The sequence below is a fragment of the Peromyscus leucopus genome, chromosome 2, assembly GCF_004664715.2.
Source record: "Peromyscus leucopus breed LL Stock chromosome 2, UCI_PerLeu_2.1, whole genome shotgun sequence".
In the NCBI taxonomy this organism is placed as follows: Eukaryota; Metazoa; Chordata; class Mammalia; order Rodentia; family Cricetidae; genus Peromyscus; species Peromyscus leucopus.
The window spans coordinates 98,468,809-98,485,461 of NC_051064.1; the positions used below are offsets into that span (position 1 = coordinate 98,468,809).

The following is a 16,653-nucleotide window of genomic DNA, read 5'->3' on the forward strand; positions in this document are numbered from 1 at the left end:
TCCCTTTTACTCTGGCCTGTTTATGCTTTCTCACTGACTCGGGGAAGCAGAGATCTTGAGAACAGTTGTGAACTTAATTTTCTCTGTTTTTTTTTTTTTTTTTTTTTTTTTTTTTTTTTTTTTTTTTTTTTTTCTGTCATGTCCTGGGAGATTAATTTCTTTCCTTAGTTGAATTAGTAACAATAAAAGTAACAGTAATAATGACAAGGTGGTGATGATGATGATGGCAGCTTGCATTCCTTGGTTATTAATCATGTTCTAGATGCTGTGTTCAATATTGTGTGCCCATCACTTCATTTTCTTCTTATAACAATATTTGTAAACAGTTTTTCTTGTTTTAAAGATGCAAAAAAGAGGGCTTTGAAGTAGTTCAGAAGCAGCAAGGGGTCTAAGATGACTCAGAGGAAGGCCTTGAAGGCCTCACCCCTCCCTCTCTCCAGCCTCAGCCCCTCCCTGTGACTCCTGCTTGGAGTCAGAGTTGTTTTAGGTTGCTGCTGTGTGGGGGGCCTGGATCTCACCTTGTTGGCTAGTGTAAGCACTGCATGGTAGTGCCTTTACCTGGCTGTTGCTCATGGGGAAAATGTGGGTCCTTAAAATCGACATGCCTTTGTTGGGCCAGTATCCAGCACACCTAAAACATTCTCTGGAAACATGGAAGTCCTAGGAGACACACACAGTCCCTGATCTTAAAGGGTCCACAAATCTATATCATTCCAAGGAGATAAGGATATCACAAGTTTTTAGATTACTGAATTTCCACTGAGAACAAGAAGATAAGCTGGAAAAATCATGTGGCAAATGGCCATTTGTTGAATGTTGTTCTTTTTGAAATTTATATTTATATCTGTGTATGTGCATTTGTGTATATGATGTGCATATGTTCATAGGGGTACACATTTGTGTGCAGTGTGCATATGTGTGTGTATACAGGTGTGTATGGGTGTGTGTAAAAGCTGGAAGACATCCTGGAATGTCATTCCTAAGGAGCCATGCACCTGCACCTTGCTTTTAGAAACAAGAGTATCTCCCTGGGGCCTGAGCTCATCTAGTAAGCGATGCTGTCTGGCCATTGAGCCCCAATGATTCTCTTGTCTCCACCCCCAGCACGAGGATTGAAAGCAAAGAGCCAACTTCTTGACATGGGTACTAGGGATCAAACTCCAGTTCTCATGCTTGTAAGGCAAGCACATTACCAACTGAACCATTTCCTTAGCCCCAGATATCGTTATTTTATTTAGTCTGAAAATATTTATGGAGCACCAACTGTATGCTATACTCTTTGTTGAGCACTGGAACATATATAGAGAAACACCACAGGTTCCCTGCTCCTAAAGATGAAATACCTTATCTGCATGGGAATAAAACCCCACAAACATATGAAGCTAATGAAGTGTGATTTTGTTCTAGGTTGGTGCTCTCGGTATGGACAATGAAGAGGAGGGCATATGGGGTTGAGCAGTAATTTTAACTTCTTATATACAGAGAATCGCTATAGTTTGCAAAACACTTCCATACGATTGCTATTGTGCTTACCAGGTAAATAGGGGCAGGACTGTTGTTGCCATTTCCAGGGTTCCCAGGTAGACATGGCCCAGGCTCATATGGGAGAAGTCTGTGTGTTCTCTGCTCCCAGCATCTACTGCCCACATCATTTTCAGAGCTAAATACATGTCTTAGCTTCGGTGCTACTTCTCTGATCTAGTCTCTTTTGGCTAGAGTGATGGTTTCTGTGTTTAAACTCTCTTGTTTCCATCTTCAGTAGCATCATGGTTCTCTCTGGGTCATTCTTGATGTGCTCCTGGCTCTCAGTTCTAGCCCCCATCCCCTGTCCTGTGTTCAAACATAGAACCACTCTGCCCAGAGCAGCTTCTTGCCTTTGACTGTGTCAGGATCAGAATTTTGCTAAGGAACAAATGGAGATGAAGTGAGAGGCTGGGGGAAGAAGGTCTCATGGGATGTGGTGGCAGGGGAGGAGACAGAGGGGCTTTCAGAACCTCAGCTAGTGGAAGAACTTTTGGACCGCTGACATAAATGGAAGTGTCTGGCTTTCCTTCATTGCTTATCATCGAGGCACACCACTGTACACCCTGGCACTATGTCAAATCCAGGACTAGATTTTTTTCCTTTTACTGTTCACTGCAGGAGGTGTCAGACAATTCTGTCTTGGGGCCTTGTACGGAGCATGCTCCATAGGAGTTGTATTCCTTTCATTGCTGTTCCTGACTCAGAACATCCCCCTTGGCTGCATCCCTGCTAAGAACACTGCCTGGATTTAAACCGGATCAGTTGCTTATTCTTGAAAGTCCTTCCTCCAGACTCCCCATTTTGAAAACTACCTTACCTTCCTCTGGCGCTTATGATCCTTTTCACCAATCAGCTTGACTAATCAGGGGGAGTATTATACCTACACTCTATCATTTATTTGACTCATTGGCTATTTACCTATGCCAGCGGTTCTCAACCTTTAGCTCACAACCCCTTTGGGGGATCAAATGACCCTTTCATAAGGGTCGCCTAGGATCATTGTAAAACACAGATATTTACATTATGAATCATAACAATAGCAAAATTACAGTTATGAAGTAGCACCAAAAATAATTTTATGGATGAAGGTCATCACAACATGAGGAACTGTATTAAAGGGTCACAGCATCAAGAGAGTTGAGAAACACTGACTGACCTATGCTAAAATGTCATTTCCTAAAGAGCAAGAATTAAAGAAAAAAATATTTTGCTCTCCATTGTTTCCCAAATATCTGTGTGAACACAGCCTGACCTAGAAGGACTTGATTGTGCTTTCTGAGGACCAACTGAGTGAGTGTGTGGGTTTTGAAGCTAATGGGATGATGGGACCCCAGGGTATCTGGGATTACGTAACTTTATGCATGCCTGTGCAACTGACAAAGACATTCAAATCCATATTTGAGACAGTGCAGTACCAGCCCCCTGGACCTCCACTATGAGCTGGATTCTGTCCATGATGCCCCAAGGCTTTGACCCTTGCTCTCAACAGAGCTGAATATAAAACTTGACCTGCATCCTCCCATTTCTCAGTGTGTGTGCTGGCGGCTTCTTGGGAGTGCCATAGCTACACCCAATATGGCAGAGCTTGCTGATTTAAACCACATGCAGGATTGAAGCCATTCCCATAGGAAGGGACAAAAGATGCACAGTCCCTTCCCCCAAATTCTTGTTTGCTGCTCCAGAGCTGCAAGTTGACAGTAGTTAGGCAGGGATCGGTTTCCCCAATAAAGCTTCAGCAAACCTGGTCCCTGGAAATTCTTTAGAAGAACGACGTGATTTGTCTCTAGCAAGGGAAATCTCTTTCTGCCAGATTTCTGGAATGACTTTACTACTCGTTCTTCCCCTACTAACAAGACTATAAATAAGAGCTCATGGCTGAGTCCCAGAGGCCTTGTGGTAATGCGACTCTGAAAGCAGCTCTCTGGGATAGGCTAGGAGGGGAAAGTGGGGAAGAGGGTGTCCCTTGGTGTGGAGAGGTATGCTTGTAAGGTATATCCTTGTAAGGCTAGCTAAGTTGGACTTAATGTATAACACCGTTATTTTATCAGTTCCTGTGAATGGCCCCTTGTAGAAGTGGAGATGTGGAAATTTTACCACTGAAAAGCTGTGATTTGAACCCAGAGCACTATAGGCTTCGGGGAATTCATAAAATAAATTGAGAAGACATTATCTTTGGTCTTGGTAGAACACTACCCTCATAAATCCTCACAAAGATTTGGGTCTGCAGTTTGCTGTTGCGTCTTCTTTGCCTATCATTTGTATCTGTGTTCATATCAGAGAACATGCTGTATTTGGAGCCTAAAACACCTTAAGGAGATACAATTAATGCGGTGTTGGGTAGGCTCTCTGCTTTTCCGTGGAGGTGCTCTGGTTCTGTGGTACTGAAAGCCCCCACAGCCTGCAGTCTTCCTATGTGGTTCTCTCATTTCCAGGAAACCAAGACTCAGAAAGACCGAGATCAGTGCAAAAGTGGTAGAGTTGAGGCCAAGATGTGGCTGGCTGTTGGATACCATGTCCCATGGCGCCTGCTCTGGGCTTTCATCGAGTCACTCATATTTTCTCAAACTTCCTCTTTTGACTAACTGCAGGCTCTGGGACATGAGTGAGCCCACTGATGTGCACTCTGGGCACAGAGGCCAGCAGAGCCACACAACAGGGAGATTTTAGGCCTGGCTTGTCATTGGTGGATGCCCCATGTAACCACAAATGTATAATATATTAAGTTTTTCCTTTAGTGTGCTCTGTAAGGATTAAATTCAAGGGACTAAATAATGCACATGGCATAGTCGATGCTTCATATATTGTAACATTTGAGAATATGTTGCTCATATTACTTCAAAAATAGAATACTGCTTTTGGTGGAAATCTGTAATAATTATATGTTGCTCTTTTGTGGTGCATATTAAATACTAAGAAATGGGATCCTAGATTGCAAGTCTAATAGTCCCAGCAGGGCCAAGTCCAGGGAGGCTGGTAAGATGGCTTAGTAGATAAAGTGCTCATTGTACAAGTGTGGAGATCTGAATTCACAAACATACAGGAAATAAATTTTAAAAATCCACATCCAAGGTCTCATCTTTGGCTCAAGGCAAAACTCAGCTGAGGACATTAATAAAACAAAGGAATAAAACAAATTAAAAGGAAAACAAAAGCCAAATTCTATTGCTTCCAAGATACAATGGTGTGGCAGACACAAGGTAAACATTCTAATTCCACAAAGGAGAAATAGAAGAGTAACTGGATCAAAGCAAGCAAGTCCCAAGCCCTGCAGTATAGATGTTAAGTCTGAAAGCTCAAACTTATTGTGATCAGGAATGTGTAACATGAATCTTAACAGGTCTTACTGATAAACAAAACTCAGAGCCAGATATTAGGGTGAAAGCTGAAAGATCAGAGAAGCAGAGCAAGCCACAAGTTCTTCCCTCAATGAAATCCTCAGTCTCAAGAGAGAGACTTCCTGTTTACTCACGCCTTATATATCTTTCTGTGCCCTGCCATCTTCCTTCCTTCTTGGTGCTGGGATTAAAGGCGTGTGTGCTTCCCAAGTACTTGGTAGCAAAGGCATGAGATCTTAAGTGCTAGGATTAAAGGTGTGTGCTACCACTGCCTGACCTCTATGTCTAATTTAGTGGCTGACTCTATCCTCTGATCCCCAGATAAGTTTATTGGGATACACAATATATCACCATAGGAATGGGCCCCTAAGTCTCAGGAAGTCTTGTTCTTAATAAATTGGCTGGTCATAGGCCATTCCTGGTTCCACCTTTCTTCAGCCTTGCTGCAGCCCCTATCTAGAGTTCCATTAGGCATTTTTTTTTTTTAGAGGATATTGAAACTGTGACAAACTTCTGCCCAGTTCCCAGGCTGTCCTTTGAAATATCAGTGCATCTTGTGTGCCAGCAGAACCAGCACAACATTATTTTAACTGGACAAAGATGTGTTAAATTTGTTTATGCTACAGAATATTACTTTAACTGTGTAAAGGTATGTTACATTTGTTTATGCTGCATTTGTTGAATTATGTAAAAATGTGTTGCTGTTTCACCTTGCCTGCCTAAGGCACCTGATTGGTCTAATAAAAAAGCTGAGCGGCCAATAGCTAGGCAGTAGAGGGTTAGGCGGGACTGATGGGCAGAGAGAAGAAGTAGGAGGAGAAATCTAGGCAGAGAGAAGGTGGAGGAGAGAATGAGGGAGAAAGAGAGGGACACACCTGGTCCAGAAGCCAGGCAGACTTGAGAAGCAGGAAAGGAGGACAGACGGAAGGAAGGAAGGAAAAAAAGAAGGAAGGAAGGAAAGAAAGGTAAAAAGGCAAATTACAGATAAAGAGAGCTCTTATTAAAATAAGAGCTAAACTAAGGCTGAGCATTCAAAAGTAATGATTTGAGCTCTGGTTGGTGGCCCAAAAGAAAAACATGGGTACGATATAGTTACCACAGGCCACTAACCGGGGACTATTTGAACCACAGCTGCAATTGCCATGGAGCCCTTTGTTCATGAAAAGAGGGAATGGGATCCTGAGGTAGCTGTGAGCACCCAGCCCAAAGAGAGTGCTCTGGGCATGATCTCTGAAATAGATTTGGCAATCGGTGTCTCTGAGCTTGTTACAGGAGTATTGGCTCTGAGGCTTTTGAAATGCCCTCAGGACCTCTACAATTATGTTGACTATCTGCCAATTTCTTTAACAAGTCACTCACATTGATGTCATTTTTTTTTTCATTATTCTGTCCCTAATTAAGGTACAAATTTTTGTAAAGATGTCCGACATCATTAACCATTAGGCGGAATATAGATGAAAATCATAATCAGCTTTTTCCAGAGTGGTCATATTTTGCATTTGTGCCTGCAATTCTTGGAAGTTCTATTTTCCCCATATTTCTTTAATATTTGACATAGGATCTGTAAATTAATTTGAAGAGATTGTCATTTTAACAATGTCAAATTTTCTGAGCATGGCTTGCTTCTTTATATGTACCCTTTGTAGCAGTGTTCTGTTGTCTCAGGGTATAGACCTTGAACTTCTTTTTGTATTAAGGAATATTTTGTATTATTTGACAATTTCCTATATGTCTACAGTGTGTCTTAGGGTTTTCTAGTGCTGTGAAGAGACACCATGACCACAGCAACTCTTACAAAGAAAACATTTAATTGGGGTGGCTAACTTACAGTTTCAGAGGTTCAGTCCATTATCATCATGATGATGATACATGGCAGTATGCAGGCAGATGTGGTGCTGGAGCTGGGTGTGCTACATCTTGCAGGCAACAGGAATTTGACTGACTGTCACTCCTAGGGAAGCTTGAGCTAAAGAGACATCAAAGCCCTCCCCCACAGTGACACACTTCTTCCAACAAGGCCACACCTCCTAATAGTGCCATTCCCGTTAGGCACCATTTTCTTTCAAACCCATTACACAATGTGTTTTGATCAAATCCAACCCAAATACACCCATTCCACTCCATCTAAATCCCCCAAATATTTCCTCCTTTCATCTTAATTATTCCTTCCTTCCTTCCCTCCTCCTCCTCCTCCTCCTCCTCTACTTCTTCATAATCCCCTGAGTTCAGTTGGTCCTGTGCGCATGGGAATGGGTGTGGGGCCACTTCCCAGAGCTGAGAATGAGCAACCTACCAGCACCACCCCTTGAAAAATGACTCCTCCTCTTCCAGCGGCAACCAATGCTAGCACCTCAGGGGTGGGTGGGGTCTCATGAGCATATTGATAGGCTCTGTCTTGTACAGGAACCCAAAGGGCTATGACTTCATGGGTGTCATAGCCATGTCATATCCAAGGACATCATTCCATAGCACTCATCCTCATCTTACATTCTTTCTGCCCCTCCTTCTGAGATGCTCTGAGTCTTGCGGGAGTCTGATATAAATCAGACCTTCAACCTTGATCTTGAATACTTTTATGTTGTTATTAATGGGATTATTTTCTTAATTTTATTTTTGATACGTTAGTTGCTACTGTGTAGAAATACCATAGTTTTTTATTTTTTAACCTTCAATCTTGTGGTCTTATTAGATTTACTTATTAGTTTTAGTAGCTTTTTAAAGATTTTATTTTTAAATTTGTGTGTGTGTTTGTGTTTGTGTGTGTGTGTGTTGTGTGTTGTGTGTGTGTGTGTGTGTGTGTTGTTCACACGAGTGCATGTGCCCTTGGAAGCCAGAGGCATCAAATCTCCCCGGAGCTGGAGTTACTAGCAGTTGTAAGTCACACCAATATCAATGTTTGGAACTGAACTCAGGTCCTCTACAAGAGCAGAAATTGCTCTTAACCCATCTCCCCAGGCCCCCTGTAGTAATTTTTTAAAAAGTATATATATATTATATACACACACACACACATATTAGTATTTTCAGCATGTGAAATCGTGTCATTGGCAAAGAAATACTTTTAGCTTTTTTTTTTTTTATATAATTTGTATTCCTTTAATTTACTATTCTTCCCTTATTTTACTGGCCTGAATGCTAGCACAGGTTGGGTAGATACAGTGCTAATGGAAATGTCCTTACTTTGTGTCTATTGGGGGCAATAATGAATCTTACTATCAGTTTTGATATTAGCCCTGAGTTTTTCTGATGTTTTGCTCTTGTTTGTATAAATTCCATTCTTTTAGTTTTTGATTCATTTGTTGCTGTTGTTTTGTTTTGGAGGAGGGTTTTGGAGTGTTTTGAGGTTATAATTTCAGGTTTGTGCTGTATTCTGTTAACATATGTCTTACATTAATTAATGATTATTAAGTCGTCCTTGCAAATTTTGGGTAATTACATATGGATGTCAGTGTTACGTGGTGTAAGATTTGGTTTGCTAGTATTTTACTGTTTTTGTACTTATGTTTGTAACAAATACTCTTCTGTAGTGCTCCTTTTAATGCATTTCTAACTGACATTAATGCAATGCTGACCCTGTAGGATTTGCTGGACATGCTTTCCTCTGTGATCTGTTCTAAATGTCTGACATTGGTAAGGGTTCCTCCTTAAATGTTTCATAAATTTCCCCAGAGAAAGTACTTAGAACTGGAGTTAAAATTTAATTTTCTATCTTTTAAGCATAAATTTTGTTTTCCCAAAAATATGCTTCTCAATTTATTATATAGCTTTGATCAATTTCCATGGCCTTCAAATGGTCATGACTGATGATTTTATCCAGTATTATATTTTATTTTCCTAGGAAGATCTGCTAACCCTGTCATAACGCTATGCCCAGAAATTTCTTCTTTGTGTCTCTTTTAGTTTCTGTTTTCTATTATATAAACACAGCATAATTTACTTAAAAAATCATTTATTGGGTTTTTAAATATATTGTTAGCAAGTAGCCATATTATATATGGCTTTGTTTACTTAAGGTCATAATTTTCTAAGATATATTCCCAAAAGTGATATTGCTGGGCCAATAGTTATGAGTATATTTTAATAGGTACTGTCAAATTACTTTACAAATTTGTGCCCAGTAATTACTTTGCTATAATAATGTTCAAGAAGGATTACTTCTAAATTTCTTTAAAAAATTAGTTGGTGTATAGTAATTATAGACAACAATGGGTTTTATTGTGACATTTTCACACATCTGTGTAATGTGTTTTGATCATATCACTCCATTCCGCCTCTGTGGATCCCTTCCTCTTCCCAGCTAGTCCTTCTTCTACTGTCCTGTGCTCTTCTGCTCCCTTTGTTCCTTTGCCTCCTTCTTTTGTGTGACTAAATGAATTTAATTAACCATTACCTGTTCACAGATGCTTTAAGAGGGGTGGAGCCACTGCTATATACAACTAACCATTAATGTTTTCACGAATGTAAGAAACAAAGATTGCTATTTTATTTGCATTGATTAATTGTAGTACAATTGGAAAACTTCATACACTTTGACCTTGGCTTTATATCATTTTCAATTGGATTGCTTGTCCTTTTCTTATTAATTTATAGGTTCTTTTAGTATTTTAGTGATATTAAACTTTTTTTAGAAAGTCAAAGATTGCTGTAAAATCACAGACATTTTTATGATGTCATGGATCAAAGGTTTCAGTTTGCTTCATCATAAAACTTCCTTTTTGGTTTTTCCGTATTGGGGGTTGAATTCAGGCCCTGATGTATTGGATGCAGGCACTCTACCACCGACCTTCATCTTCAACCCAAGTATAACATTTTCGAAACAAGAATTCCCAAAATTTTATTTTATGTATATAGATGTTTTTTCTGAATGTACCAGGTACATCCCTGGTGCTTGCAGAGGTCAGAAGATGAGTCAGGCTCTTGGGACTGTTGATTATGAGCCACCGTGTGGGTGCTGGGAGCTCAATCCTGTGAGCAGCAAGTATTCTTAACCTCTGAGTCATTTTTCTAGACCCAACTATAAAGCTTTCCATGATGGGAACCTAGGAAGTTTGGCTTCTTTCAGGAGTAATGTGCTTTCCCTGTCAGCACATTTCATTTAGGATGACAGCCGTGGGGTGCTGCTGGTGGAAGCCCCACTCTGTCTTTTGGACACACAGCATTACATGATGGAGAATTATTTTAAATTAAATAGTGATACTAAACTTTTTTATGACATGTTTTAGGTAATTTTAATATTTTTGCTTTCATTTCCTTCTAGTAGTAACTTTTCTTCAAGGTTTTAAGAGCCCATGTTGTAATTCATGTTTTGTTTGCTTGCTTTTAAAACAGAAAGTTGTTCAAGGGATTGATGTACACCGAATCCGAGGACTTGGGTTTGATGCCACGTGTTCTTTGGTTGTGTTGGATAAACAGTTTCATCCCTTACCAGTGAACCATGAAGGTAGGACTGCTCTTGTCCCTTCCTCTTCAGGCTGCTGCAGGAGTGTTTAGGACTTTAAGGACCAAGAATCCTAAATTTTAAGGAATCCATACTGTCTGATCTACTAAAAAATAAATTTTGTTTGTAATTCTGACTGGGGTATTATTGTCAACTCGACATCTTTTCACAAGTTACTATTCATGAGGTTTATCTCCCCAAATGTGTATGAAGTTGGCTTGAGGTGGAACTTTATATTTGTTTTGTTTTGACAATGAAATATTCCACCAGAGGTCATCTAAGGGCGAGAAGGTTTACTTTGGCGTACAGTTCAACATTACATGGAGGTAGGGAAGTCTTGGCCACAGGAGCCTGAAACAGCTGATTACTTTAGATCTGCAAGAACAACAAGTGTATATACAAGCTTCACTTTTTCAGCCCCTCTCATTCACTTCAGGGCCTACCCCTTGAGATGGACCTGCCCACATTCAGGGTGGATCTTCCCACTAACCCAATGAAGGAAATCCCTCACTGGCAAGCTCAGAGACCCATCTCCCAGGGACCTCTGAATTTTTCAAGTTCATAATTAACACTAACCATCACAGGCCTTATCAGTCTTAGTTTCCCTAGTATTTCTGGCTGTGTGAAGTTTCTGGGTACAAGTGAATGGACAGTAAAAATATTAGAAGTGACATTTGCAGTGGAAGCCACAGCTCCTTCTTAAAGCTGCTCCTGTGTGCATCTTTCGCTCACCATCCTGCTTTGCACTGCGGATAGACTTGTTAAAAGCACTCCATTCAAAGCAGAGCTAAATGGCAACTCTGTGAAGTGATGATGGCCTTCTACCTAAAATATTAAAATAGACCCATTCTTCAATTGCATCCAGCTGACGCAACCCCTCATCACCTTCTTGGCTTCCTACAGATTATATTAAGGTTAGATTTTTTATCTGAGGTGGATTATATTGTGCTCGAAAATGAAATTAGAATTTTAAAGGTGGCTTTAAAGTTTTTTGAAAACCTTTTTTCCACTTGCATGGTGGGGAAGAAGATTTGGTTGGACCAAGTGATTATGCATATCAGGCAGATCACCCTGAAAATCATTAAAGCCAAACCCACAAGACTGGCAAAAGTGTGGCTGTCTGTAGATGCTAACCCAAATATGAAAAGCTAACACGAACTAAGGAAAGCGGTTTAAGAGCAGTTAGTGTCACTGTGGGAAAATAGGCCCAGTATTTGCCTTTTAAAGACGTTCTTCTTGCTTTGGAGGTCAGCCAGGTGCTCGTTCTTTCTCCCCCTGCAGACACCTAGCTCTGTACCCAAGCCTAACTGTCCCCTTAGAGAAGTTTTGGGGAGGGAGTGCCCAGTGGTGATAATTGTAGATTGTGAAGGGAGTTTGGACCTAGATTGTGTGCAATAGTCATCTAATGCTTAGATGGTTTTGCTCATATTGTATTATTATTATTGTGATGATGATGATGATGATGATGATGATGATGATGATGATTTACTGTATGCTGGGAATATACTACATCTTGAGTGAATTGTTCAAATTTTTAAATGCACAAGTAGTCTGTGAGGATGAATTCTCTGCTTTCTAAGGTGGCTCTGTAACTCCAGATCTACCTTCTGGAACTTCCTCAAATTTCTTTAAAATACCTTGTGTTTCTCGGTCTGTGTTTTGCTCTCTGTGCTGTTCCTGCTGTGCTCTTTCCCTCTCTTTCCCTTGCCATGGCTGAGCAGGGACCAGGCATTTTCAGAGTTAAATAAAGCTTGTCTGTGTGTGCAGCCCCAGACTCAACTTAGGGGAGACTCCTCTAAGCTGCCCTTTCGTGTTCCCATGGCCTTTTCTGAGAGGGACAGAGCACCAGCACCCTCACTGTGCCTAGTGTGTAGAAGCAATGAAAAGTGAATTACAATCCATATTCAGTTTTCAGCTTGTCGTTCTGACTGTAGAAGCTGGTAGAGTAGCAGCAGCTACTGTTCCTTGTTACCTCGGTGGGAAGTTTGACTCCAGGCATTTCTATCTCATTGCAGTTCTGCACACCACACATTTAAACCACACCCAGCATGCCTGTGCACCTGCACACATGTGGAAGCATCGATGGTTCTGGGTAGGCCCTGACTGTCATCCAGGTGACATGTGTAGCTTGGTCTAAGAATCAGACTTTGAAGTAGTTCTGTTACACAGGAGAACCATTTTGCTACTTATGAAAAATGCCTTTTAATGTTCTTGTGCTCGGTCTTTGTTTCATTTTGTATTTTTTTGTTCAAAGGTATGTGACATTTTAAGTTTTTCCAGTCTGGGAAACCAATGAATGATCTTTACTTTGTAATTCCTTTAGAAACCTTCTTAGGTTGATTATATTTAGCTAAAAAATATTTTCAGGATACAGAAAAATGAAATGATAACATAATAGGCTTTCGATACCCACTTTTTAGGATAAAAAAGAAATTTAGCCATATTTTAAGGTAGATGTCGTTTTTTTGAAGAAAAAAAATTCTCTCCAATATAGGCCTTTCCCACATGGCCATTCTGAGTTTGTGCTACCACTCTATGTGTGCACATCTGCATTGCGGCCAGGCTGTATCGGATTTTTAAAATCTCCCCACTAGTCATGTTGCCACATCCGGGTCTCATGCCTTCCCTTTCCCAGTTGGCCTGTTCCCTGCACAGGTCTGGGTTCACAGCACACTTCATGGATTTCCCAGCTGCCGTCTGGGAATATCTTCAACCATAGAGTCTTAGCTGCCATTGCAAGCTCGGGACAATGACCGCAGTGGAGGGTTGTTCTGCAGATTAAATGAGATGATATGTGTGAACTGACCAGCACAGTAGGTGGTGCTTAGACACAAAAACACTTGTTCCTAGCAAGATACGTAGTTCTATAGCTGTTTCATTACTAAATTAGTATGTGTGACTGGCTGTCCCATATCATCGCCGGGTCTCAGTGGTGTTGTACTGATAATATACAACGTGTTCGTGCTTATTTCTCCACAGTGAACCCTGGGAGGTGTGCTCCTTAGTGTTGGTCAACTTGACACAATCTAGGGTCACTTGGGAAGTGAGAACTTCAATTGACACAGTGCCTCCATTAGTTTGGCCTGTAGACGTGTCTGTGTGGCATTTTCTTAATTGTTGATTGATGTGGGAGGACCTAGCTCACTAAGGACAATGCCACCCCTGGGCAGGTGAATTGGAAGGTATGAGAAAGGTAGCTGAGCAAGCCTTGGAGAGGAGGCCAGTAAACAGCATTCCTCCATAGTTCCTGCCCCTGCTATGTCTTGAGTTCTTGCCCTGACTTACTTCAGTGATTGACCGTGATCAGGACATGTAAGCCAAACAAATCCTTTCCTTCCCCAGCTTACTTTTGGACACAGTGTTTATTACAAAATATAACAGGAGACAACAGAGATGGTAAGAGGAAGAAGGCTTGCCCATCATTCATTCTGTCATGAATTCATAGAAGGCAGGAAGAAAGGAAGGGGCAGCTAGCTACTCAGGTGTACATCAGAGAGAGTTAGGACAGGAAGGCTATAGACTCCTTCTCCAACTGGCTTTCAGTTGCTCTTCATGAATCCCCCCTGGACCAGCCAGGAACAAGGAACTAGGTGTGGCTTGCTGTGCATTGTCTCCTGGTTAACACATGATGGATTCAGTCAGTCTCTCTGTGCTCTTAGGTAAGGCATTGGCATCCCCATTGCAGAGATGTGGGTCCTGAAGCCAGGGGGCTGAATGAATAGACTATGTCTCCCTTTGCAACTTGAGTCAGCACTCCCATTCAGAACTAATGTGCTTTCCACTCCACCAAACCAACCAAGAGAATGAGAAAAACACCCTGAAATGAGCTCATTTTAATTCAGCTGACTGGGAAAACTAAACATAGAAGCATATAAATGCCCTTGTGTAACTGTAAAATATTTGTCCATATGTAAAGGTGTCCATGACTAAGACAAAGTATCACCTTAGCTCTATTTCATAGGCTCATTTCTCAACAAGAGGGTTGGGAAAGGAAGGGAAGAAGTTGGAAGAGAGTGAGTGGTAATGTAATTGACTGACAGATCTCAACCAGTTTTAATATTGAATTAAAAATATTATTTCTTTGTGTGTGTCCATGAATGTGGGTTTGTGCATATGGATGACTTCTAATCCTGCAGTTGTGGTCAAGGAAGACACTGCTGTAATGACATTGAAGGACCCTGGACGTAGGGTCCTCACAGCCTTGCTGGGTACTTTCACTTTAAATTAAATTCATTAATTCATTTTACATTCACTTATTATTTAGTGTATGTGTACATCTGTCTGTGTGTGTGGGGATACTTGTGACACATGTGTGGAGGTCAGAAGACAACCTGCAGGAGTTGATTTGCTCCTAGTATGTGGGTTTCAGGGATCAAACTCAGTTGTCAGGCTTGGTGGCAAGTGCCTTTACCCACTGAGTCATGTCCCCCACTCCTGCTTTGTTCATTCTTGACATGTGAATCACTGTTGAAATTGTGTAGTGCTTTGCCCAGAATCCATCATTGTTCCTTTGAAGTAGAAAGGAAATAAGACAAATCTATGCATATTTCTCTCATGTCTTCTAGGGGATTCCTACCGAAACGTTATTATGTGGCTGGACCATCGAGCAGTCAGCCAGGTTCAGAGAATCAACAAGACCAAGCATGGTGTCCTTCAGTATGTGGGTGGTGTGATGTCTGTGGAGATGCAGGCTCCAAAGCTCCTCTGGCTGAAGGAGGTGAGTGTGTGGGGTGAGGGAAGGCCACTAAGGGTCTCCTTCTCTGGGGACTAAGAATGCCCTGTCAAGTCTGCTGTGTTCAACTTTCCCCAGACAGTCTAGAGAGGCTGAGCCCATCTTCTTGTTTAGGTTGCAGTTAATCTTTCTTTTTCATACACAGATGTCAGGCACTATGATATTTTGCATAGTATCTCCTTGAACCCTATCATTCTGTGCAGTAGGTTCTCTTCCTTGTTTTGAGACAGAGCTTTCCTTTGTAGCCTTGTTTCACTTCAAGGGCAAGATCCTGCTTCCACTTTCTGAGCACTAGGATTACTAGTATCCAAGTATTTTTTCTTTTCTTAGAGTGCAATGTCTCTGTCTTGTAGATTATGGATTCTTGTATATTGATACAAATGTAAACTATTATTATATTCCTATTTATGATAATTTGTATATTGATATAAATACAAAACTATATTTGTTGTATTGTACACATATTCCTACTCCTGTTTGAAATACTTTGTATATTGATACAAATGTAGTGTTAAATTTATCATACTATAAAAAAAAAAAGAAAATCTCAGTTCATCAAGAGGAACCACAACACCACAAGTGACATAATACGTATGCAAAAGAGCCAGGATTTGAACTTGAGACCTCTTGACTCCAAAACCAATTCTTTTAATATACTGTGTTCTGCTGAAGTTCAGAGAGGTTAATTGCCATTCCAATTAGAAAGTGGCAGGGCTGGGATTTAAGTCCAGTCCTTCTGATGAGAGCCTTCTTTGTCTACACACTCAGCCCCATATTATTCATCTTTGGCCTTGTTGACATTCAAGATATCTCTTTCTCATTTTACCTGCCCCCGAGTTTCCCTGCCATTGAGTGATATGGTGATCTTGGTCCAAGCTCTGGCAGGTGGTTTCCATTTCCAGATGTTAGCACTCCTTTATGAAGTGTGGAAAATGGTGATGTCAGCTTAATGGCTCCCATCAGAGATGGATGGGTGAGAAAGTTCACCTCCTCTGGGAAGCTTGGACTTAAAACCCCTAGGTGGTCTGCTGGTAGAGAATCCATCAAATGAGCAAGAGTTGGTGTGATTCATTACTGGCTCTGGAGTTTCAGGTGGTATGAGTCATCAGTTATTCGGATTGTATAGAGGTGGGTAGAGGAAGGGAATTTGTGAAGGTGCCCCAGCCTTGTGAACACTGAGTAGGCAGTGAGGCAACAGGAGGGCCACGTTTATCAAAGCAAGTCTGGCTTGCTGTCTGTCTTGTCATTTTCAATCTGCAGAAAGCGCCTGTGGCTACTGAGTTTGAACACGGTCTCTCTCAGGAGTCAAGGGTTTTTTGAGCATCTGATTGTGCCTCTGCCCTCAACAATTGTATGCTTTGGGCAGAGTCATTCTTATCCTAGAACTTCTCTTTTTTCTTCTATGCAGTGAGAAGTTGGATCAGTTCAGTTTTAAGATTTAACCCAAACGGGCTGAAACACACACACATCAGAATACAGAACTGTTGTGCACGGCCACGCACTGTGGGTTTCATAGGCACCAATTAGTTTAGTCCTAATAAGTTCTGCCTGTTGTCAGCATGCGACACTGACACAGAGAGGACATCTGATTGTATCAAACGCATGATACAGCCAGGATTTAAAAC

The 16,653-nt window shown here is 41.1% G+C and overlaps 1 protein-coding gene across 1 annotated transcript in view; it reads left to right on the forward strand.

The window, feature by feature from the left end:
* The window catches only part of Fggy (FGGY carbohydrate kinase domain containing), a 398,183-nt gene that overhangs the window by 32,996 nt on the left and 348,534 nt on the right, over window positions 1-16,653 (forward strand). The window contains 2 exon segments of the mRNA XM_037202717.1: window positions 10,188-10,299; window positions 14,862-15,013. Coding sequence (XP_037058612.1) covers window positions 10,188-10,299; window positions 14,862-15,013 — 264 coding nt within the window.